The following is a 27,050-nucleotide window of genomic DNA, read 5'->3' on the forward strand; positions in this document are numbered from 1 at the left end:
CACCTGTGCCAGAGCTGGAAACTGGGTTTGATTAGGAATACATTATCGGTGACTGTGTCGGGTGCTGGCATCAATCGTAGCCAATCAAATCAGCTCTTCTCATTCCATTTAAAAGCTCTGCACTCACTTTCCACCCTGACATAATGATGTTTTCTTAATGAAGAGGAAAGTCCAGAGCAACTTATCACTAGTGGAAATTGATGTTGTTGTCTGGGTGGTGCAGAGTCACAAGGCCCAAATGTGTAACATCCTAAATAAGAACATATGGCAACTCAAACTTCCCACAGAGGACAGATGGTGTCATTAAAATGCTTTTTTGAGTTCTAAATTGGTATTTTGTACTATCTTAGCCAGGGAATACAACCAAGGCAGCCATAATGTCAGCATGTGTACTCATATCCCCCAGTGCTGTATTGATCTCACTAAAACCTTGCTCACTTTGTAAAGATTTTTGACCAGAGGCCCTGATAGAGTTCAGTAATGCCTTTAAAATGTCCTGAAGCTGTCTTCAGTCCATCTTCAGGATGTCATTGTCCCCCATACTTCTGATCTCATGCAGGGTATAAACATAGAGTTTTGTGCTTAATAAAGATATATGCCAGGTAGTAGGCCTGCACGTTTTGAGGAAAAATATGAATCACGATTTTTTAGCTTAGAATTTGATATCACGATTCTCTGCCACGATTTTTTTCTCACGAAGTGTAATGTTTATTACAAACGTGAACCATGAAAAACAAAACAAATTGGCAGTACAAAACATAGATTTTTTTTGGGACCTATCGCACACAAACTTGTAAACATAGAGGCTTCAATGAATAAAGAAAAAAAAGTACATACTGGCCATTTAAGTACAGTAGGCTACCAAAAATAGTTACATATAACACATTGAACTAAATATGGCCCTGATACAGGCTCTATATGTACTCCTTGAACATTTATTTACATAATTTTAACATGTCAATCAACATGCTTCAGCTACAGCTTCAGTCTCTAGAGAAATGGAGTTTGTCACTTGCCAGTTTAAGTACAGTATCAAAAACCTAATTATTCGGGGGCCTGGGTAGCTCAGTTGGTAGAGCGGGCGCCCATATATAGAGGTTTACTCCTCGACGCAGCGGGCCCGGGTTCGACTCCGACCTGCGGCCCTTTGCTGCATGTCATTCCTCCTCTCTCTCTCCACTTTCATGTCTTCTGCTGTCCTATCAAAATAAAGGCTGAAAAATGCCCCCAAAAAATTATTTCTTAGCACACTCTTCAACTGGCAATTCAAGTAGGTTACCAAAAATAGAAGTTTAATGCACTGCGCTGAATATGACCCTGAACATGGCTGTAAATAGGCTAATTGAAATGTATTTCGGACCTCTTGCCTCTTACGGCTTCATCGTATTGCACTTTATGGTGACATTTGAGGTGCTGGTAAAGATTGGTGGTGTTACCTTGCGGTGCTGCAACGAGGGCAAAGCATGCCTTGCAAATCACATCAGACTGACCCTTGTCATCTTGCTTGAATCCAAAATACTTCCACACCACCGAATGCGAGCCTTTTTACGGAACGAGTTTGGTTTGAGACTGAGTGGTTGGCTGATTCTCGTCACTAGTACCTTGGTTTTCATCTATATCCATTTGGTTTATTTCCGAACTACAGCGCTCGCTCGACGAGTGAAACACTCCAATGACAGGCGCTTTGTCATTGGCTGACGCTGAAGCCCTGAACTTTGTGAGAGCTGTCCTACCAAAATAAATTAGAATAATCTCACACTGTATTCACACTGCTTTGAAAATCTGGACTGCACCACCAACCTTCAGTAAGGTTGTAAGTGAATGAGCTTTTTCATGGCTGCAAGGATTCAATTAATAAAACCGAGAAGATTAATTCTTCATTCAAGCATTTGTGGATGGCAGATCGTCGAGTACTGATATGAGTCACCCTTTGATCTAATACAGTACACACTTAGATGCAGTAATGCCAGCAAAGCAAAGTGTTTTTCTGATGTGTAAATTTGTCCAGTGGTTAAAGGTGGGGTCTGCTATTCTGGAAAAAGATAGTTGATTTTTTGTTGTTTGTCTTGGTTCGAGCCACTTTTGGCGCTTACCCACTGCTAGTACCAGCTCTACTCGGCTCGGCCTCGACTTGGCTGCGGTGCCCCGTCTTCCATTTTCCATAGCGGATTTAGTACCGCTTCATGCAGGATGCTGCCGTGACCTAACGCGACACACACAGAGACCGTCGAAGGTGTGTTGTTTTTGATTCTCGGCATGTGGCTGTTTGCCAGAAGACAAATTTAGTTTCAAAAGAAGCTGGAGGCAGCAAAAAAAACCACAGCTGGCTAAACTATTAAAAAATGGCGGGTTTGTTCAGCCCCGCCCACAAAATTCGAGGTCGGGAAGTTTGGTCTGGAGTCGCTCCGTTGAGAAGCAATTATTGCCAGACCAGGATCTGTTCGGACCAATCAGATTGTCGGACAGATGATCAACAGAAACAGAATCAACCACGTCACCAAAGAACGCTTGGGTTGAATTTGTTGAGATGTGTAGATTCCACCATCGCGTCTGTTACAGAAGATATCGACAGCGCATTCATTTTAAAATCCTCAGCGGAGGAGCCTCAACAACTGCCCGAAAGCATGGTAGCGTTATATGGTGGAGCGAGATAGAGAGAGACTGAAGAGAGAGAGAGCATTATATGGTGGAGAGAGATAGAGAGAGACTGAAGAGAGAGAGCATTATATGGTGGAGCGAGATAGAGAGAGACTGAAGAGAGAGAGAGCATTATATGGTGGAGAGAGATAGAGAGAGACTGAAGAGAGAGAGAGCGTTATATGGTGGAGAGAGATAGAGAGAGACTGAAGAGAGAGAGAGCGTTATATGGTGGAGAGAGATAGAGAGAGACTGAAGAGAGAGAGCGTTATATGGTGGAGAGACATAGAGAGAGACTGAAGAGAGGGACAGCGTTATATGGTGGAGAGAGATAGAGAGAGACTGAAGAGAGAGAGCGTTATATGGTGGAGAGACGTAGAGAGAGACTGAAGAGAGGGACAGCCGGCGCTAGAACAAAGCCGTGAATCAGAGAAAACGTGTTTTCGCCAATTCATCTCTAGAAATGCGACTGTAGCGAGCATGTCACTATCATTAACGTTATCCACATTTATATTTACAAGAAACAAATGATATATCCTGCTTCAAAAAAGTCTAAAAGTCGGAAGTTAGAACGAATGCATTGTGCAAAGAGTGGTTGCTATGGAGACGATATACAGTGTTGAGTTCTGTTGACGGTTGAGTTGAGTTCTGTTGCTCTGATTGGTTGGAGGTCTATCCAATGAATGCAGAGGCATTTTTTTTTCCTGGTTCGGTTGGAACACGCCCCATAATCACAGCCCAATGGAGCGGTTTCAGACTCACATTCTGACTAGAATCTGAGTATGACCATGTCAGGCTAGACACCCACGTCTGTCGCTAGCAACCAATCAGACCAATCCGTAGTCTGAAGGTTTTCACGTCACCTTTTGGTATCGCCTCAGCTCGCTTGGAACCTCGACGGAGGTGATACTAAAAAAAGTACCTGGGACCAGGGACTTTTTTTCATAATGGAAAACCAACAAAGTAGAGTAGAGTAGAGTCGAGTCGAGGCGAGGCGAGTCGAGCCGGTACCATGTAATGGAAAAACGCCATTTGTTTCTTTCCTATTTACAGAGCCAGGGCTGTGTTTTTCATAGCACACACACACAGCAGACCGTGAGTAGATATTTGCTGAATTTGACAAAAAGTGTATTGGATTAGAACCACAGAGTCCACCTTTTAAGGACTTTCAAGTAGATCAAAGTAGAACAGGCACACTGTACATACATTAAAGATTTATGTGACTCAGTTCTGTAACAGACAAAAGGTTACTTGTTGACCATGTTGCTTGTAGTGTAAACTCATGGTAAGGGTCAGGTACAGTATACTGGATACGTTGATGCTTACTACTTTTTTCCATCAAAATTAGAAACTATAATGCTTCAGAAATGATTAAGCCTGATCTTTTCAAAGGCAATGTTTTGGTTTACTAAACACCTGACTTAGTACAGAATGCGTTGTTATAGTAGTGTTGTTCTTCACCTAGGCAAACCTTCCTGAGCTACCATGTGGATCGAATGTGTGTTATAGTTGGTACTTTGACAGTAACTGTGGATAGAGGTACCTGTCCATCATTAAGTGTTACTCTGGTTTTCCTAGAACTTGTTGAAGCATTTTAAAACGGGTTGAGATTGTGAGTTTGACCTCTTCTAAACACACTGGCAGCAGCCTGAGATTCTCTATATCTGTGAATATCTGTTTTTTTGTTAGATTTTTAGCTCTGTGACGAGCTGACAGGATTATAACAAACCTGAACGTTTAAAACGAGTCGTGACCATATCTCTGATCTTGATATACAGGTGGACCTTCTAGACTAAAACACTTTTTATCATTTGCACCTTCAGAGTGCACCTGATTCTATTTTTAGTCATTAAAGGGATGGCCACTTTTTGCACATGGGGATCAACTTTTTTGTTTGTTTTACTACATAAATAACTAATGCTCAAGTAAAGTTCTCTGCTATAATTCCTCAAATTTAATAATCTATTGTTAAAATAAAGGTTAATTTAGTAACACATTGTATTAAAAAAGGAACCCTGATAGAACAATCATTTATTATACCTATATATATTTAAATATATTGAAAGATTGTCCAATACATGTTAATGCCATACTTGATGCACATAATAAGTAATTGGGAAATACATAGTCAAGCAAAAAGAATTGAGGAAAATACATTTTCCAAAAATGATTATATGCACTTTTTCTTGCTGGGGCTGTGCCACTCACTATTAAAAAGGAAAAATAAACAAAATTAGCACAACCATTTAGGTGCTGGTGGGGACAGTTCCATAAAATCCTTGAAAATTAAATCTTCAGTGTAACTTCTTGCAGCCTCATGCTCATTAGAGACCATGCATTCTTGTTTCATTAAATGCCTGTTCTTTGGAGACAACTGCACAAAATTAGATTTTAATAAGAAGCCTCCATTCCTTGGGAATAAAATTATGCTGCAAGTGGAATTGCATGCTTGTGCCAGCGCAAATTAGCGAAAAAACATTGTATCATCCATATAACATAAGCCCTAACATCTCTTAGCATGCTAATGGCTGTTTTGGATTTGCTTTGGCATTTTTTTCTTTTGGTCTATGTACATTAAATGAATCTGGAATATGCAGCGTGTCTGCATAATGGCCAATTACAACTCCTTTATACCTGTAAAAGTACACTCAAAGGAATAGTAAAATGGCAACAATAAAGGCTAACACTGAGCTTTTGTTAATGGCTTAGCAACATTTTCTTCCCAATTAATCGTTGACAGCAAAGAAAAACATCTGAGTCATTATACAGAATAGTTGTGGCGGTAACTGTTCTTCCACAACAGTAATTTTAAGTTGTTATTATTTTCCAAATTTGCTCAGTAGATTACTGTACATGGCTCTGCAATGGCATATACTTAAATTTATACGTTTGTTGGAGAAATTTGTTAAAATATACTTTGCATTTGTAAGCTCTTTGTATGGCTCATTTTAGAGGTTTCCTTGCTGTTGTTAAATTGGACATTATTTGGTATCATATGGAGCATTAGAATTGGTTTCTGTGCAAATGGAAATAGGCAAAAACTGTTAAAGCACTATAGCCATGCCTGTAAAATTGGTGATTTGACTTGACCTTAACTGTTACTTTAACTGTTTGCTACAGAGTTCTTGATTTGAATGTGTGTGTTTTTGTACCCAAACATCAACCTTTCAAATGAACGCATCTCTGTTGATCCGTCATAATAAGCTTTTTCTCTTTTCTGGTGTGATTTTTTTTTTCTGACATTGTTCATAACATTTCCTAATTATCTCGAGACTCATACTGTCATCCTTTGAGTATTTTGCCCATGTGCGTTTTTTTGAATTATTAGTAATTGTTACCCTTTAATTCCCGTTTTAAGCACTTCCCTTTAATATATACTGGAGTGAGAGAGGCTCTTCTACTGAATGTCAAAGCGGCCTCTTTCTGTCTCTTGTGAGAGAGTGACTTCAATGACATTTGTTCAACCTGATTTAACTTTCTGTTGGAATGCTTCAAGACAGCACTTAATTTGCACTGCTTGTAAAACATATAGTAGGTGCTAGTTCACTGATGCACGGGGTAGGTCACTTTAGACTGACATGTCATGTTCAGGTGCATATATGTGTACCTGCTTGTGTGCTTCTGATTGGGCATTGCATGAACTACCTGAAATATGAGTATTGTGAACCTAGAGTCATATCATTCTCTCTTGTTTTCTGTTTTCATCCATGTGATTGCATATGCGAAGCACAAGCATTTGTAGTGTGTCTATTGCACTGTCTCGCCGTAGTGCTAAATCAAGCCCATCTCCAGGGTGCAACTGAAATTGATTAAATTTGCCAGGTAAGTTGAGGCGCTGTCTTGAGGCTCAATGCAATTATTTGACTTTGGCTAAACCTGGTGTAAAGAACAGATTCTCTTTTTCCTTTTTTTCACAAAACAGCAGTTTAAAAGAAGAACAGTAAAGATCTGTTGTCAAAAAGAATGTATAACCTCTGTATTCTGATGCTCCCTTTAGCACACAAAATATCTGATCAATCTTTCCCATGATACAAATGTTTGACTGTTATGCATTTGTCACTGCTACCTATATCCATGCTCAATTGTTGACTAGAATTCTTTGTGTATTGTAATTGGCCCGAACAAGTTTGGTCAAGGTCCCTTTGCATTGCTGTCTATTCTCATAGTCCCATTCATAATCAGAACCTATTTTTAAATTAAAGTAGATGACTGCCTTCTCTCCCAGTATAATGGAACTAGGATTCAGTTTAACATTCTAAAGCTTACAGTACATACAGAGCATTGCACAGTCAGACTCCTGCATATTTGGCTGAGCTACACAGGTGGACAAAGTACTAAAATATTGTACTTAAGTAAAAGTACCAATACTTTGATGAAATATTACTCAAATCAAGTAAAAATACCTATCTGAAAAATTACTCAAGTAAAAGTAATAAGTAGTTAATTTAAAATGTACTTACATTTTCTTACGTTACATTTAAAAAAAACTGTAAAACAGGGCGTGGGTATCTCTCCCATGTAGTGAAAATAGGACAAGTGGTCATAAATCCAAAACTATTTTGTTTTTAATTAAAGAAAAATGGCTTACTGTTTTTGGCAATTTTGTGGGATATCACAAAGCTGGTCTTGACGCTTGGTAAAAAAGTCTTTTAACTTGTAACTAGCAAAGCTTCAGATGTCAAGTTGATCAGTCAAGTTGTATTTCTCTGCGTGTTTAGTGTAGTGGCGATTCAAATTATAATCCTTTACACAGCGATCTGTTCTCCGCAAACTAAGCACACGGCTTTACCTTTGACGTCAGTAAATAAATACTTAGAAGTCCATGTTTGGTTAAAAACTCGGCACTCTGTATCAACCTTTCTTTCTTTCCCATGAGCTGACATTTTTGAGGGATAACCGCTTATTCACGTCTCCCGCTCAGTTCGCGGCTCGCGGACACAGGGGTCCGACCGGACCATGGATGTATAAAAGATGTATGAAAATGTCACTTTATGAGGTTTTTTAACATTAATATTAGTTCCCCCAGCCTGCCTATGGTCCCCCAGTGGCTAGAAATGGCGATAGGTGTAAACCGAGCCCTGGGTATCCTGCTCTGCCTTTGAGAAAATGAAAGCTCAAATGGACCGATCTGGAATCTTCTCCTTACGAGGTCATAAGGAGCAAGGTTACCTCCCCTTTCTCTGCTTTGCCCGCCCAGAGAATTTGGCCCACCCATGAGAGAGAAACATCATGTCTTTCAAACGAGCAAAGTGTCAGTTGGTCAAGGCCACACCCCCATCCTCCACCTTGCCCCGCCCTCTCTCCTCCTCAATAGCTACAGACACAGAAATGGCACATACTAAGGAAAGCTCATTGTGGGACTGGCTCTAGTGGCTGTAATTCTGCACCAAGGCTGAATTTCGGGAAAGAGACTTCAGATACAGTATTAGGGGACCACTAAGGTCTATATAAAAGCATCCGAAGAGCACCATGTCATGGGACCCTTAAGAGAACGGGTCCGACACATTGCAGTTCTTCTACTTCTTTTTAATTGAGACTTGCAACCAGAGAAGAAGAAGCTGCATACATTCACACAAAAAAAATAAGAATGCCCAGGTCTGGTGTAGTGGTTCTGGGAGCAACTTTTTTTTTTTTTCTTCCTTTCTGTTTTCGTTAGTCAACGTTTTTTTTTTTTTTTTACTCAGTAACGGATAGGATTTGTAATGTAGTGAAATACAATACTTCACTCAAAACGTAATCAAGTACATTTTAAAATACGATTTTAAAAACTACTTGAAAAATACAAAATACACAATACAGTAACGTGAGTAAATGTATTTCGTTGCTGAGCTACTTCACACATATTTGTCAGCTTGTTCACTTGGGTCTAATATACTAAATTTACTGTCTGATCACTTTCCGCTGCCTCAAGATAGCAATACGCCAAGAATGCACCTGAACACACCTCCCTGTGAGACCAGCACGCCCATGGGCGCAAAGATGGGCGCAGGTGTATTTGCTATTTAAACGACGTGGTTAGCTGGTCCTGTGTCTTTTTGCATGTTACCGCCAATTGCCAATCAGTGGAATAAGAATGAAACTGGCATCAGGAATAGACCCACTCCCTAGCACCACTAGTGGTCAAAAACTTGTCAGGCTACCTGCCTATGTGAATGTGAGTTATAAGCAATTTTAACCAAGAGGGATTTTTTTTTTTTTTTTTTTTTTAGATTGTTTCAAGGATTTGTAGATAACAGTGTCCTGTATTACACCTGCAAAAGAGCAAAAAATTCAGAGAAGCTGTAAAAAAAACCACATCATTTTGTAACATAAATATATAAATGGTTCTTTCTTAGCTATTTATTTATTTTGTGGCCCCTCAGATTTGTTTGGGTACCCCATCACGGGTCCAGACCTCCAGAATGGGAACTACTGCTTTAAGATCATCAGTCTACTCTGCCCTCTCGTGTTCATTGTCTCTCAGTCCCTTGATAAGTTTATTTTGGCATTTTATTCCATTAAAAATCAAAGCCCTTTCCTTCCTTACTTTTATTGACATGCACAATATAAAATGATCTACAGTATAATTAACTATAAGTATACTTTTTTTTCTCTTAAATACAAAATGTTTTATAGTTTGGAGTGACAAGAAGCTCCTAACAGCAAAGTGCTACTGAGCTGTGTCACACTCATTTTCTTTCAAGTGTTTGCAGGAAGTGGCATCTGTGCAGTCCGTGGAGAGAACAGCTGGCCAGACTCAGACTAAGGGTTGGCCATTAGCTGCCCGCACACAGAGCTCCCAGGAGCACCTGGGGAAGATGGCCGGGAGGCAGAAAGGCTAACATTTAATTGCATTGAAAATGGCTTCTAAAATCTCCCTGATGGGGGAAATGGTCACCCTGGTGAGATGAGAAGAAGTGGAGGATTGAGATTGTGGTCGTGACGGGGGACGTGAAAAAGGACAGATTACATGACAGGTGTCTGAACAAAAGGGACACTTAACAACAGATCAAGAAGAAGACAGTTGTATTGACTGGCAGACGAAAAACCGGATTGATCATTTGTCTGATGAACTACTGCACTGCAAGAATCCCATATATTCTGTCACAACAAGGGGCAGGCGTAAGCTAAGCACAAGCTACTTCAGTCTCCATTCCTTGCAGTGCAGGTCCTTATGTAACCTATTCAGCACTCTCCAAACCTGGCAATATTCACGTTGGCAGATAAGTTAAATTAGTAATGATTGTACTGCTGCTGAGCATATTGACTTTTCCCCTGTGCTCCACAGAAGATTTTCCTTATGTACTCAGGTCTAAACTTTTGGGTTTTGTTTTCCTCTGCCTGTTTGTGTGTTCCAAAACGTCTAGTATATATGTCCACTTTGGAACTCTCTGGTTGTTGATATATAAAAAAACAGTAACAGACACAATGTCTACCTAATGGGAGTTTTTTTATTTCAGTAACTCAGGTAGGTAATACCCAGAAAAAAAAATCTTGCTAGTGTTTGTAAGACACACCAATTGTGTGTTTTAACAGATATAATTAGATTGTAGTCTGGATTCACGTCTAAACAATGATAATATTTAACTTTATTTATATAGTTAACATATTCCAAAATAAGGGAATAATAACAAAAGGCAAAGTAAAACAACAAAAATTGAAACAATAAAAACACAGGACACCCAGAGGACAAACAAAATGTATAGAAGTAAAATAAAGCCTTAGAAAGCCTTTGTGAATAGTTAATGCATAACTATTTACAAAGGCTTTCCATAAGTTTAAGAAGAAAAACAAGTCTAGATGTTGGGTGTCAGAATTCATCATGTCAGTTTGTCAGTACTCTAACTTAAAGTGATGGTTCAGAGTAATTTCACCCTAGGGTCCTTTGCACCATGACCTCGAGCCAAACACCCCCCCAGAAGCTTTTTTCACCTGGGTCTAACATTGGGAGAGTTAGCGTAGAGTAGCGTTATCAGCTGAATAGCTTAGCGCAGGGGCTAATGGATCCGAAGTGTCTCTTAACATTACCCCACTAATAATGCCCGAAATGATACCAAACATCTACAGTAGTACAAATAGGTTATGCACTCATAAAACGATGGATTGTAAAGTTTGTAAGTACACCAGAAGTGTATGTAAATAAAACTTGCCTGCTGGTTTCTGCTCTCTGCTGCTGCTGCTGCTGCTGCTGTTACTACCGGGCAGTAAGAGTGCTTAGGGCCATCTACAAATTACAACACAGAAAAGAGATGCAACAAAAATATTTATTAATTTAATGATTAAATAAGGTAATGTCTCCAAACTTACCTCAATTATTACTTGTCTCCTGCTAGTTATTCTACAGCACTTACTTTAAAAAATAAGTTAAATTAAAAAATATTTTTGTTGCATCTCTTTTCGGTGTTGTAATTTGAACAGCAGAGAGCAGAAGCCAGCAGGCAAGTGTTATTTACATAAACTTCTGGTGTACTTACAAAGTTTACAATCCATCGTTTTATGAGAGCATAACCTATATGTACTACTGTAGACGTTTGGTATCATTTCGGGCATTATTAGTGGGGTCATTTTAAGAGACACTTCGGATCCATTAGCCCCTGCGCTAAGCTATTCAGCTGATAACGCTACTCTACGCTAACTCTCCCAATGTTAGACCCAGGTGAAAAAAGCTTCTGGGGGGGTGTTTGGCTCGAGGTCATGGGGCAAAGGACCCTAGGGTGAAATTACTCCGAACCATCACTTTAAGAAATACAAAAACTAGTAATTACATGGCTTTCCTAACAATATGTTGCAATAAACACTTTTAACAAACAATTCTACTCCTAAACCTTGTATCAGAGCGACAGGAGCTGCTGCCTGTCCTGTTGGGACAGAGTACTTCTTCAAAGTACAAATGAGTGTACAAAAGAAGTCATTAGTAGCAGTTATAAATAATAGCTATCTGTTCTGAAGTAATCAGACATTAGCGTCATGGAATTATGGCAGTGCGCTACTCACCGGCCCGTTATGAGAGCTAATCAGCACATATCTGCGTTGTAAAGCGTTCTGCATGTGGTGTCTGCGTGTGATGTGCAAGCCCCGAAACACGGACACACATACATACAGATATGTCTCGGTTTATTAGATAGATGATATTTCTTTTTTAAGATTATTTTTGGGTAGGCCTTTATTTGGATAGGACAGCTTAGACTTGAAAGGGAAGAGAGAAGGGGAATGACCTGCAGCAAAGGACCGTAGGTCGGAGTTGAACCTGCGGCTGCTGCATCGAGGAGTAAACCTCTATATATGGGCACCCGCTCTACCAGGTGAGCTAAGCAGGGGCCTAGATAAATGATATTTCTAAGACCGATATATCTGTCGAAAGATATAGGTTTTCTAAATTATAAAAAAATAGGAATGAATGAATGAACTTTATTTATTAAGCACCTTTCATGTGCAGAATGCAGCACAAAGTGCTTTACAATTCAGCAGCAAAAACAAAAGCACTGAAAACGTAAGTTTAAAGCCATATACATATACAAGGAGGAAGGGAGGAAATGAATGTTACTATTATCTTAAAATTAGAGAAAATCATAAAAGATTATAACAGACAGCTGCTAGCTATAGGCTATATGAAAAAGATAAGTTTTGAGGTTTTGTTTAAAAGTAGCATCCCCAAAAGTTTTTGTGGCGACCTTGGGAAGAGTTAATAGAGCAGCTGTGGAGGATCTTAGGGTTCGTGGAGGATCATAAAATGATATGGAGTCCGTGATATAAAAGGGGCATAGGCCATTTAGTGCCTGGAAAACTAAGAGAAAGACTTTAAAATAAATTCTAAAAGATAGGAAAGATGTCTGGTTAAGTGATAAAAATGCAATTAAATAGTTAAGCTGTATGCCTAATTGCATACTGTGTTCATATTTGCTCACTCTGGATTGAGAAAAAGTATTGTGAGGATTGTTATGGTAGCCACAAATGAATTTCAAGCTCATGTGCAGTATTTATCATGTTTGCTTCTTGGGTGCTGCAAATTCGATGATTTCGTATAGATGAAACGGCTTGTTTCTACTCTTGGAGCATACGTACATTAGCACGGGATTCTGAAATTTAAAAGTATTTTCTTGTTCTTGGCTTGACTTTCCCTCTCTTCTCTCCTCTTTTCTTCTCTTATATAGATGGTTTTTGTCAGACTCTTGTCGACACCCTGGAGGGCACACCTGGTCTGAGCCTTATTTGGAGCACCTTGAAGCCGTTATTGCGAGGCAAAGTCCTCTACACACCTGATACACCCGCTGTTCGCCTCATTGTGAAAGAGGTAAGAGAAATGAAAAACATTTACATGGACACTGACTTTTTCTGAACTTAAAAAGTAGCTGAATATCTTGCTAATATCAGTGTATGGTATGAGCAAGTTTAGTGAAAGCCAAAAACACCCATTGTCTTTGTTTTGTTGACATACAGTATTTGAATATATTCCATGCACAGGATCAGGCCAGTTGCATGTATCAGTATTGTGGAGTAGTGAAGAAGCCTCCAGTGGGGGAATGAAAAACACTGCATGTGACACAAAGTTACCACCTGGGGAATAAAAACAAAAATAATACAATAGTTAGTCAGGAGGCTGAATGAAATGCATTTTCATGACATGACATTTCTCCAAGATATTAGCATCATTTTGATAACTGCGTGAGCAAAACAAACAACAGGCAGGCAGTGTGGATTTTGCATTGAGAATACATAATGAGAATGAGCAAAATCTGCCGACTTCACAGCAAGCGGCCCGGTGCTGAAGCAGGGGGCCCTTTTCACACCAGACATAGTCAGATTGTTTACAAGTCAATGTTCAGGGGTAAATAACCCCATTTACATTTGTCACCGTGGGGGGTGGCAGTGTTACAATGTGATGAGTTCCTCTAGGGATTAGCTGAAATGTGCAGATGTGGAGTACTTTCATATCTGGATTGGCTCACAGCGAGTAGAAAAGTCTCTCAGTCACGGAAAGGTGTGATAACTATATACTGTACATATGTTTTTTTTTTAAATATTGTTCTTCTTTTTTGTTTCAGGCAAATAGCACATTCAATGCCTTGGCTATGCTTAAAGAGCTCGCTGATTCGTGGGATGAACTCGGGCCACGTGTCTGGAATTTCCTTCAAAATAGCCGTCAAGTCAATTCATTACGGGTAAGACTCTGCACTGAGAAGCACTACAACAAAAAGACTGGAGCCCACATTATTTATTTTTTCTTAGGTATTCAGAAAAGTTTAGTATCTAGTTTCTCAACAGATAACAAGTGACAAGTTTCAGAGAATACTGAAAAATAATATTTTTGCAGAAATCTTAAGAAGTCACACTTCAAATTCAACATGTCAAATTTCACCTGCAGTCCTTTTGGCTTCAGTTGGATAGTCTCAAAAAGCAGCTTTTGTATGATACCGTTTCACATTTAACCTGTACAGTACAAACTTGTGCCAAAAGAATTGTCTAACATGTTGTGAAATATGCTTTTGTTGCTTTCTTGCCCAGAGTTGCATTGATACCACTCTCATATCTATACAATAAATGGGAAGAAACATCCAGGAGACCATTAGCTTAGCATAAAAACTAGAAACAGGGAAACAGCTAGTCACCCACCTGTACCCCTAAAGCTCACTAATTAACTATAATGTATTCCTTAGTGTGTCGTTTCTTTTGTTAATAAAAAAATACAGAACAACTATGTGGTTTTCCGGAGGGTTATGTGCTGGACAGCTTATCTACTGGTTGCCTGAAAACATTACGGTGATGGCAAAACTCATCCTTTTCAGTTTCTTTTCTTTTTTAATTACTTAGACGGTCTCTGGCACATGATCAGTGGCTCATTTACACATTTTTTCTTCATTTAACTGCATTTTTATCAAGCTGGACTAGCTGTAGAAAAAAACCTCGCTGTGTGTTTTTTCAGCAGAAAATGCAACCACTTGTAAATAAAAATGTATGTTACTTATTTTAAATATGTTTAAAATCCTGGAATTTCTCTATAAAAATCATTAAAAACTGAAATGATGAGCCTTATATATACTGCAGGTGAGAATATACATGTCGTGTATATCAATTTGTTGCACCTTCTGCTAGATATGGAAACCAAGGGAGGAAAGTAATTATGGATAAGTGCAGGATAATTTTCATACTGGCTGAAAGGATTATCTATAGAAGTAGAGGACATGGACTCTTTGCCACCACTTCTCTCCCTCCCTTTTTCTCTCCTTCCCTCTCTCTTTGCCTCTCGCCGTATTTCCTTGACACTGACATTACTCCAGTGTCACTCCAAATGAGCTTATAGGCAGCTAGAGGGGAGCAGACATTGGGAGCTCCATATAGCCAGGGTATTCATTACCCTAGCCCTAACCTTTACACAAATGGGCCGGCACTCGTCCTTTGTCTTCATTTTCTCCCAGCCTGGCTCTCTCTCCCCGTCTCCACATCGCGCTCCGGAGCCGGTGGCTTCGGAGGTTTGTCATCTTCAGAGGTTCTTCAAGGTCGCAGACACGTTTTTACGTTGATGGACCAATTACCATCACCACCACAACTACACATGAGATAGACGATCTAGCGTGCAGAGCCGGATTGAAGGACATACAGAGACATACAGGACTGTACAGAGATGGCTTACGGATAAAAGTGGTCGAAAAGAATGTTTGACATAACTACCCATGGCTTTACATAGTGTTTACACATTAAAGTTGTAATCCTTAAATTGATTTGGCGACACCCATGGTTACCGTGGTAACAGCAAGTGCAGTTTAATTCTGCGGATCCCAGAATTCTGGAGCAGCTTCTTCGTCAAAAATTCAATACAGTGCAGCCAAACAGACTCACTTTGTTTTAATAAAGAAGTCAGCGATCGGCCTTTTTCCATGATGCCATGAGCAACTGCCATCTGATTTCGTGCTGCACTTGGCACAAGTAGTTTTCCACACAACAGAGCACAGAACTTGAAGAACTTGAAGAACTCTTTATCAAACAGTTCACTGTAGCTGGTCCTTTTTTATTTCATTCCCCCCTGTAATATTTAACAGTGATCTGCTGTCCAGACATGCAGAAAATGTCTTCAATGTCACATTTTTGGTGAACGATTAGGCTAACTGCAATGACAAATACACTGCTTTAATGCTTGTGAAGCATTCAGCAGCACTAGGACGTTCCTTTGCATTAGATGTAACTTAATACAGTTCTGACATGGTGTAAAGAAAGCAAAGTGTAAACAGCCAAGCTGTTATCAAGAAGATACAATTACACTGGTTACATGCATGCCATTTCCTGTGAATCATTTGTGTGTTAGAAGGCAACTTGAATCCGGTGTGGGAATGGCAGACGCCACCGCTAACAATCAAAACTACTATATAGAGAGGTAATAACTTAATATAACAGGACCAATAGTCTTTGTAGAAAACAACTTTTGTATTCTGGAAATTTAAATTAAACACTTGTGCACTATCATGTAACTGTCACCTATGTAAACATTTTTAAAACATAGTATGCATTTCAGTGAGTTCTCATTGGCCATTTGCCACAAGGTTCTGACTATTTATAAAGGCAAGCAAATACATTTCACTTCCTCGCTAGGAGCTCCAAAAATTATTCATGACCAACAAGTTTAAACAGCATATCTGCAAATGCCACATGGGACTACTATTTTAAAATGACTCACAGACTTTAAAATACACTAATTCTTGATGGCTTATGTCATTAATGTAGCACCCACTAAGATGGATGTACTGATTTTTAAAAGGTCACATGCAGCATAGAGATTACTTAATTTGACACGTTGTCCTAAGGTTAAGCAGAATATCATCAAAAGTGTTGACACTGAAATGCCACAGAGCACACTGGCCAGAATATATATAAATCTCAACTCAGAATTTCTTTTCTTTTTTAGAAGCCCAATTCTCGGCAGACGTACGGTGCCCTTTCCTCTCCAAAAGTCAGAGTCCACATTTTCCACTTTCAAATAAGAACCATACACAATCAACTACTGGAATGAGTGGTTTAGAAAGAGTAGTTGTGTTTTTTTCCCTTAAAATTATAAGTGCTTGGGTCAGCGGGTTTATGTTCCTTTTCAGTTTTCCCTGTGTACAATATGGCAGGTAAATTATCACTGTTATGTTTAGTTTGTGTAGTAACACTGTCATTACAGGAACAGTTTCATATTAATAATTGAGCGTTAATTTTACAGCAGGCTAAAACTATGACCACACTGGGTGGGAGTGAGGGGAATGGTTATGGCTACTAAATAGAGGGCAACACATTAAAACTAATAGGTGGGAGTAAAAATATCTTATTATGCGAGAGCTATTTGAGGAGCTCATAACCATTTCTTTCTCACAACAAAAATACGTATACATATTCATGTATTGTATTCACAGTGTGTAGGGTTTAAGTACTTGTAGCAAGGTTAGGTTTGCTCCCAGATCAGCATATTGCTTTTATTAATTCATTGCATGATAAGAGCAATTACAGCTTGATCCATGACCTAAAGAGGCTTCATATACATTTTATCATTTTAGTGAAGGATTCAGAGGAGGGGGAATTAGCATTAACCCTTACCTCTGTTTTGTGTACTTGATTTTTGTTTGTGTGTACATATGATGTATGTATGTTTGTGCATAGTTTTAGTTTGCATTTATTTACACTGCTTATAATGTGTGTCCATTCAAATGTGCATATGCTACTGTATGTGTATGTATACTTTGGGCTGTATATGAGCACTTCTTGGCCAGGAGAATATTTGATGTGTATCCCAGAGTCTGAAGTACAATAGTGCCATCTATCTTAACGCTCCTAATTAATGCTGCAGAAAAATGAATGTCACTGCCACCAAAGCACAAAGCTGACCTCCCATGCTTTCCCTTCTAAAATAATACACTGTGGTCTAAAATGCTTTGGTCCTCATTCAAATTCCATTCCAATCTCTAGTAACCAGAGTAACTATAATTAAACCTATATCCTTGCCTTTGAAATCAGGCTTTGCTGGCGAATCCAGTGTTTGCTGCTCTCCTCAACCAGCGTCTCAACGGCACACAATGGACAGCCGACCTGCTGGCCAACTTCCTGTACAACGGGCCGCCAGAGTATCGTCCACCAGGCATGCCACCCTATGACTGGCGAGGTGCTTACAACTCCACTACAGGGATCCTGAAGCTTCTCTCCAACTTTCTCGGTGTATGTAATTCTTTTGTCTGTGCTTTTATGAAACATGTGGCAACTCACAAACCCGACTTTGAGCTCACTCATGCACCGGAGGTTTGTGTGACCTCTTCAGTAAAGTGAGAGATTTGATTTAAAAACATGGGCTGTTCTCTGACATTTAAGATTTTCTAAAGTATAATTCTCACTGTTGAGGAAATTGGCAATACATATTTCTTCTGCCTTCCACTTTCTCTTTTAGCCTCTCCTTTCTGTGTTATTTATCCAGTTCACCCAATATTACCTATGTGATTTCCTTGGTTGGAGTTAGCGTTAAAGCCAAGTGCTATATGACCTTTAAAGTGCTTAAACAAAACTGTCTTTCAGTAAAAAATAAGTTGTTAAATTCTAATGTATAAGCTTTCTTTTCTGGGTTGTTTGTTTGCTAAAAACATGATCCAGATGAGCTATCTTAAGCCATGCCAAGCAAATGCAGCAGCATCTTACTATCCACATTAAATATAGGTTACTTTATTTTACAGTGTCAATGGTCATTTTCCAGGGGATATGTAAACAATTTCCAGTGCCAGCTATTCAATTACCACACATGCTTTTACTTACATACATAAGACAGTGATCTGTAAACAGTCCTGTATCCTTGACGTAATTGCTGCACTTTAATTTACCCTTGTAAATTTCTGTTCACAACTGTAACAGAGCTCTGGCACAACAGCAGGGGTGCTACAGTGCGTAAGCATGGCGCTAAGCATCTAGCACACAATGTGGGCATGTTTAGCACAGTGATTTATGTGTCTCAGCTGTTTTGTTGCAAATTTTCAAACCAAAATCAAGGCTTTTAAAATGACATGTAGTTTATTTTATTTTTTTATCTTGCGCACTCTGTCACCTTTTGTGTGTTTTGGAGAACAAGGAAAAAAGACTTTGGTCTTTTGTTCATTAAAGTGTAATGTCCTTGACTTAGCAAACTGTAAAACACACAGGAAGATCTGTCACGACATTGCCTCCATGATAATCATAAAAAACATTGTTATTGGCCTGACTATAGTGAATCTGTTTTGGCATCAAACAAAGTGGTGTCTCTTAGTAGGAACATACACGCAGTTGACAGTAATATATCGATCCGTGGCACACTGTGCAGCAAAACCCTTCTTTCACTGTGTGTGATCAAACACACATACTAAGCCTCCCCCCACACCCCCTACCGCACTCATACACAAACATAATATAAATCCACAGGCAGGTAAGATGGCAGGTTGGGCCCTTGGGCTTAGCCATACGTGGGCAATGAAATTCCAACATAATGCAATCTATTTTCTGCCCTAATGGTAATTGCATTGCTCAAAATTTATCCCAGGATAGGGACAGTTATTGGACAACCTTTACTGTGGTGTCCTCTTGTCTGAGTGAATACATCTGTAGGAAAGTAGAGAGATCCTTTAGTATACAGCTGAATAGTATATTTTTTCAGCATTGACAATGCAGTGGCCAGGTGCAATAGCCATAAGGCAAATACATTAAAATAGTAACGCAAATTAGGCTAACAATGACACTACAGTATATATAATCTAATTTACTGCTGGAAAAGGAAAAGTCGGAATGTTTGCATCATGACCAATCAGACAGAAATCCCTCTTAAGTGTAAACTGATTTCTTTAACCTGGAGAGAAAATGTGCTGTATCTGTATCTGCACATTTCTTCCACTTGTGAGCTTGTTGATAATATGTGCTCACAAATTAATAATGTGTATCTTTGAAATAATAATCTGTTCGAGCAAATGTATAACTGAAGATCAATTCCCAACAATTTGTGGTCAATGTATAATTGGCATGTCTCTCTCACTATGTTGCCACCACCAGCATAAACACTGAGGAATCAGGCTGCATCTCTTTAATAGCACCAGCCCAAATTAGGGCCACTAATATCTGCTGCCCTGTGTCTTTATGAACTGCCCGACAATTTAATAGGATCAAGATACTAATGGTGGAATTTATTTAAAAAAGAATAATGAGAGCAATAGTCATGTAAACTGCATAACAGGTCATTATGAAGGTGTTCCTGGCAGCAGTAACAGTGATAAACATCACCATTGCATCATCTTCATAATCCTGGGAATAACACTTCATTACTAGCTTCAGACGGCACTGGTCTGTTGCTTATTGAAAATGTTGCATTGCTGTATAGTAATGTTTGGCTTAAACATTAAGGATGCATACTTTAACTCATTTAGTCTTTTTTTTTGTTTGTGTAGTAGATATTCTACAAGCATGATGCAACCAGAACAACTCATCGTGTTGCCCTGCATGTTCCTCTGAATTAGGCCAGGATGGGATTGGCGAGCTATCAGCGGGGCCAGTTTCTCAGTCCATAGCTGGAGTCAGATTGTTGATAACAGACAGCGTAGCCTTAGCTGCTGGCCCAGCGGTCAAAGACGAAAGATAACCCAAAATGCATAAACAATCTTGCTCTATCTCTTATGGAAACATCATGGTTGGTAAGGCTTGTCGTGACAGAGAATAGTACTGATATTTAAAGATTAAATAGAGATAAGAAAAGGCTCTAAAGGCCATTTGTAAATGCAGTAGACTGTGATATGTTTAGTTAATTTAAATATACATGCAAGAACAGCAATCTTCTGATTTAATGCAAATCTGATTTAATGTAGAAGTTAACATAGGTCCTATCAATTTCTTCCATATGTTAAACTCAGCACTTAAGTCCAAACTTAACCATTCAACTGCTGTGATATCCTCGCCAGTAAATACTGAACAAATGCTGTTGCTGTGACATTTTGTTTACCACCATAGCTTGATATAGAATACAGAATAGAGAATCCTGGGCGAGAAATGATAAAACTATTGCAGCACCAGGATGTGTGGACAGCTGTCAGGTGTGACTGCCTCCCAGGATGCCTAGCTCATTATCGTTTCATGAAACAGGGGGACAAGGCTACAGAACAGGGAGTGCTAGTGAGGCTGTATCTCATTTGCTTGTCTCTGCTGAAGCCCAAAACATTTCCCACCCCCTGGCAGCTCCAGATAATTTGGAACTACACTGCACGGTTTAGTCAATAGCTGAGTGATACTTTTCGCTGAATATCCATCTGCCATTCTGTCAGTGAGTTCATGCCTGTCTCTCTTTTATTCCCTATTTTGTGGATACTAATGATTCATATGCAACAGGAATGATTTACTGTAAGAAGATTATGTAGAAATAAGACATTTTTGTTATACCTCTGTATTTGTTGACAGTGTTTAGACCTGAATAAGTTTGAGGCAGCCCCCACTGAAAGCCATCTGGTGGACCGAGCACTGGAGCTTCTGAACAATGGTACATACTGGGCTGGTGTTGTCTTTCTAAACCTCCAGCCAAACTCCAGCCAACCCCCTCCTTATGTCAAATACAAAATACGCATGGCGATTGATGATGTTGAGGTTACCAACAAAGTGAAAAGCAGGTGAGACCTATTAAAATACTACATATACTTTCTTAAAAACTGCAACCTTTTTTTCCTTATGACTTTTTTATGTAACAGGTTGCTTGGATTAAAAGAATAAGTACATTTTGGGAAATGTACTTATTTGCTTTCGCCAAGTTGGATGAGAAGATTGATATAAGACTTATATTCGTATGCTTCGTAAAGAGCCAAGAGATGGTTAGCTTGGCTTAGCATAAATACTGGTAACGGGGAAACCGCTAGCCTGGCTTGTCCAAAGGTAAATGTTGGTAACTAAACTAGAGATGGTCCGATACCGATACTGGTATCGGTATCGATACTGCCTAAAACGCTGGTATCGGGAAGTACTGGAGTTTATGCACCGATCCGATACCACGTAATAAAGCCCTAAAGAAAATCTACGTTAAAGTAGTTTATTTATGTTCTTTTTCCGTTATAACTGACTGTCAAACTGGATAATAAAAGAAAGTTCTGTGGCATTCATTGTTTGTGTTTGTTCATGTTTCACAAAGAGTTTAACCTGAGCCAGACAGACAACAAAGATATAAATAATATCACATCCATACAGGGATAGTAGTATACCGTTGTTAAAACATAATATATGATAATAAAATATATGACACACTGGTATCGGATCGGTACTCGGTATCGGCTGATACGCAAGTTCAGGTATCGGAATCGGTATCGGGAAGCAAAAAATGGTATCGGGCCATATCTAAACTTAACTAACAAGAAATTATTTGTTCATTAGTCAGCTTTACAGGTGCTGGTATGCAGATTGTGGGTACCATTGGACATTGCTAGGGACGTTTCCCCTTCTACCAGTATTTATGCTCAATTAAGCTTAAGCTAAACTGTCTCCTTGCTCTTCCTTGAAGACCAAGCTCTGTCCAAAGGTAAAAAGACAATTTGCCTGCCAGTACTACCAACCTAACCATTAGACAGAACCAGGCTAGCTGTTTCCCCCCTGCTTTCAGTTTTCAGTATTCTTGCTAAGGAGGTAGAGAGGGTGTCTTTCAAAATCAAGGTCGGCGGTTCGATCCCCAACTCCTCTCTTCCGCATGTCGCAGTGTCCTTGACAAACACTGAACCCCGAGTTGCTGCCCAGGTGCTTTTTAGCAGCCCACTGCGTCTTAGGATGGGTTAAATGCGGACATCAAATTTCACTACGTTGTGCTAATGATTGTATTTGACCATTGACCAATACGTTTTCCTGCTGGCGTCTTCGCTTCTAACTCTCTGCAAGAGAGCTAAAAAACATAATTTCCAAAAATGTCAAAGTATTCCTTTAAGCCCAAAGATGAAGAACATGCTGGATTTTATTGTCTTTTCTGTTTACTGTGTTTTATTTTTTTTGTCTTTCAAAGTTTACTGTCAAAACATACTGTATAACCTCTATAAACAGTCATGATACTTTGACAGTATTTCTGACCATTCTGGTTGTAGTTTACTTGCCCTTTGCTAAGACGGATCATGATGTGTCTGCTTTTAATAAGGTTATGGTCTCCCGGAGCTCGAGACAACTCCTTTAACAACCTGCGCTATATATGGGGAGGCTTCGCCTACCTGCAGGATATGATGGACCATGGCATTATACAAGCGCAAACGTCAAAGACACAACCCCTGGGTGTTTTTGTCCAGCAAATGCCATACCCTTGCTACGTGAATGACTCGTGAGTACAAAAGCTTTTATCTGTCAGCATGTGATTAGTGGAAGAGGAAGGAGGTATAACACCAATAAAATTTGGCTCACTCTGGGGAGTTGCCACTCACTACCACAACATAGTTGAGTTATGGTCTTAGCAGTCACTTAGGCCTTCCAGATTACCCTTTGGAAACTTCAAGATGTTCCGTTATTTGTCTAACTTACCCTTTTTTTCTGTCCGTGTTGCTCGTCTGCTGCTGTCTTATGCTATCGCTGCTCACAGGTGAAGGGACAAAGGTTGGGAACTCCTCTAATAATGTCAATGTAAAAAGTCAACCTAGCATCCTTAAGGATGAATTTAATCATGAATCAAGGGTCAGCAATGTAAAATAAATGAATGAAGGCAGCAAGAGGGAATGAGTGGGCCAAAACTATTGATTTTAGTCAAACCACAGGAAATTCCTGAATAGTTTATGGATGCTAAATTATTTAAGCAACCACCATGACTCCCTTACTTGTATTTCCGAGGCATTTAATTCTCAGCAAAGTGAGTGTAACGTACTTTACGTCTCACATACGTAGCTTCATCATGAGCAACGATTGATAACAGGACTCCATCTGTGTTGTGTATGTTTCCATTGATAGCACTGGCTTCTACCATGTTAAATCATTCACCTAGGGACAGAAATGATGTGGTATCACTCTTAATCTTCCACAGCAAAGATTTCCTCAGAGTCTGGGAAATAACTCCCATCCACAAAACATTATGATCTTCATTAATAAAGGAAAAGCCCAGCGATGCCATCAAGAGAAAAGATAATTACCAGGGAGATTTAAGTCCAACAACACAATACGCCCCTTTCAGTAGACACTCCTCGTGGGAAAACGCAGTTCCACAGATTAGGGATCTAATTTTAAAATTGTATGTGCTTTGGATAGCACAGCATTTACAGTCAAGCAACCGTCAGAGAGTGTTTGGATCAACATATTTAAAGAAGCCAAAGCAAGAAGAAGCATGACAATTCTGACTTCATATTGAAGATGCATTTGGGCTGCTAATGTTTACATGTTTTGAGTAATAATAAGTAAGTAATAATGCCCCATTCTGTACCACATGTTTGTCTTGGAGACATTGGAAACAAAGAAGACCTAGTGCTATGAAATCCATATTCAAAGTAATTGCTTTATTGATATGGCTTTCATCATTTGGGGTTTCTATTGGTTCTTTATTAAGTGCTTTCCTTCAGATTTATATTCTCATTGTAGCTTTAACATTAACTGGAGCTTCACTGCTTTGCACTTTATTTTGTAGCTGCTTTAGTAAAGTTGGTTGAAGAGACACATTTCATATTTGTTTTAACTGCCTGAGTGGATGCACTTGGTTTGGCATGCCAGACAATAGGAAAGTTTCAGAAGAACTAATTGGAGGGATGTTGAACTAAATATTGCACCCAGTGGAGATAATCTTTTGCATTTTGAATTAACTAAAGCGCAAAATCAAACCCCTCTATACATTAGCGAGGACACACACTGCAGTTGGAAGAAGAGTGACATCCCCACTGTTGCCTTGTTGTGCATTTTCTTCCTTTACCTGTTTATTCCTGTACAATAACAACCAAAACGTAGCACCAGATTCCTCCATTTTCTAGTAATACACAGCACTATCAGAGGTTGAATGCTAAATATGGAGCATTTCTGACAGGTTTTCAAATAAAAACCAGCAATTTTTGCCTCATCATTTGCAGCTCATTGTTGTGATAATGATCTGTCATGGTACAGTATTTGCTAATGCAGATGCTATTGCCTCAGTTTCATCTTCCTAACACAAAGGATTAATAATAACAGGAAATTGGAGCCATAAAGCACTGCAATAGTCCCTCCTTCATTTACTCTTTTGCCTGCCTAGCCATTTGACCATTTCTATAAATTATTAACACTTGAAAACTGCTATTTCATTCATAAATAATTGAGAGTGAAATAACACAAAGAAGGACACTCAGGAAACTGTTGCAAACTGCATCATTAGTTTCTGTAAGGTATATAATCACTTTGTTTTTTTTAAATCTTTCTTTCAATTAAGATTTATTGATCCCGCAAGGAGAAATTACATTTTTCACTCTGTTGTTAGTTATAACACACATTACACACAGGCCCGAAATAACACACACATGCCAGGACCTTCATATGCACTAATGGAGAGATGTCAGAGTGAGGGATGTTGCCCACGTACCTCGAAAAAACAACATTTCTACTTCACTGATAAACTTCAACTAGCAAGGTAGTATTATCTGCACTGACCTCAACACTGCTCAACACTCCTAACATCAGACCTGCCTTTGAAATAATATAATTTTTCCGTTCTTCATTTCCTCACTATAATGCACCCAATCAACTACCAGCAATCCGGGCTACCATAGCTGACCCTGTTGGCATTTCAAACTTGAGATAACCAAACCATATTAGCCTCCACTGTCTTCGTATTCACATTGTGCACAGGCCTGATGACGGTGTGGGATAAAGCCTGACCCTTGCAGGGCCTGATAGCACATAAACTGGCCCTTTATCAGCGACCTGTGCTCCATTGCACGCTGCTGAATCAGAGGCATCTCTTGTTTGGATAATGATTATGGCTGTGCTCCCCATCAGTAGGTCTTTCACATTCACAAGGGCTTGATGTGAGATCTAAGGCTGCTTTCAGCAATACAGAACAGGGCCGCAGTAGGTGTGAGGACTATTCAACTTAAGGATGTGAGAGGAATGTGGTCTTGTCCATTTACACCAGCTAATTAACCTAATGTGGGCACTGTTTGTACTGAGAGTGGGCGAACAAGTTGAGCATATTTGGGACATCTGAAGCTCATAACAAGGGAAATAAGCTGTCAATGTTTTGTTTCATGTTTATAGTGCCTCTGCTCTCTGCAAAAGAGACATGCTGTAGTGAAAATATTCCCTGTATGACTGGCCACACGTTGAAAGACCCCTTTGTAGCCATGGCCGAAAAAAGGGCTTATAATATATTGTAGATACTGTATTTTATTTATGCTACATGGATGCTAAATGGTCACAATACAAAGCCTGACTGTGTAGCAAATCAGTATGATTTGTGCTAAAGCAGAGTGCACATTTAAATAGTTTCACAATTGTTTTTTTTTTTCCCTTTTCAAACTGAATGGCCTTCAAGAATCATTTGGATGTATATAAGACATTCAGTTTGCCTTTTCATTTTAATTTAATTTAAAAAAAATTTAATTTACATTTTTAAACTTGGGGTTGCGGTTACTGAAAAACAAATGCACACTGTAGGCACTTATGTCGGGCCATTTTTTTAGGCTAATCTTAAAAACAATATTTTTGTTAAATGTAAAGAAATAAAATGTCTTAGCTTGCTGAAGGATAGCTGAAAGTCTACACATCTTCTTCTGACTTCACCTTAGCTAAGAAGATGATGGTACAAAACACAAACAAATTTGCACTCACATGTTGCACTTAAATGTGGCTCTTTGTAGTTGCCTTATTTGAAGCTAATGTACTTGTACATGATTCTTGCTGTTTGGAGTTTGTAACTTCATGGTTGAATGCACTTGTTGGTCGCTTTGGATAAAAGCGTCAGCTAAATGAAATGTAATGTAATGCTTGTTTTCATCTCTCACAGGTCTTGACCCCATTTTGGTATAACTCCATGAACAAATAATGTGTTCAATTTCTTAATATGTATCCGGTTATTAATATTTATAGAATTATTTAAAGAAAGGACTAATGGAAGCAGTGCATCACTATCAATGGTTAACAGTTATTATGTTTCACTTCTTGTAAATATATAGCTGAGATATGAATTTTGCAATTGTTTCTCAAAATGTTGCTACACTGTTGGTTCATGGAATCATACTTCTTTGTATGGATGTGATCTTGCTGTTCCAAAAAAAAAAAAACACAGAATATGGGTTCCTAGGTACTCTTTATGTCATAACCGCAGGCACATTTTTCCTGAAGCAATAATTTGTACCAGCAATGAGAGGATCCACATTGAATAATAGCGTCTGTTCCCTTCAATGAAATGCTCATTTTTAGCCAGCTAAGGAACTCAACGATATATTTGCTCAGTATGACACAAGAAGTATAAAATAGTAACTTCTTTCCCTAAAATTTAGGTCTTTCAGGCTGCCAATGTAACT

At 39.1% G+C, this 27,050-nt stretch overlaps 1 protein-coding gene across 1 annotated transcript in view; it reads left to right on the forward strand.

The window, feature by feature from the left end:
- LOC120573270 (phospholipid-transporting ATPase ABCA1-like) overlaps positions 1–27,050 on the forward strand; it is a 168,971-nt gene that overhangs the window by 24,848 nt on the left and 117,073 nt on the right. The window contains exons 10-14 of the mRNA XM_039822907.1: positions 12,768–12,907; positions 13,659–13,775; positions 17,596–17,793; positions 21,028–21,233; positions 22,730–22,906. Of these exons, the coding sequence (XP_039678841.1) occupies positions 12,768–12,907; positions 13,659–13,775; positions 17,596–17,793; positions 21,028–21,233; positions 22,730–22,906 (838 nt within the window). The remainder of the gene's footprint in view (positions 1–12,767; positions 12,908–13,658; positions 13,776–17,595; positions 17,794–21,027; positions 21,234–22,729; positions 22,907–27,050) is intronic.

This window comes from Perca fluviatilis, chromosome 14, assembly GCF_010015445.1.
Source record: "Perca fluviatilis chromosome 14, GENO_Pfluv_1.0, whole genome shotgun sequence".
Classification (NCBI taxonomy): Eukaryota; Metazoa; Chordata; class Actinopteri; order Perciformes; family Percidae; genus Perca; species Perca fluviatilis.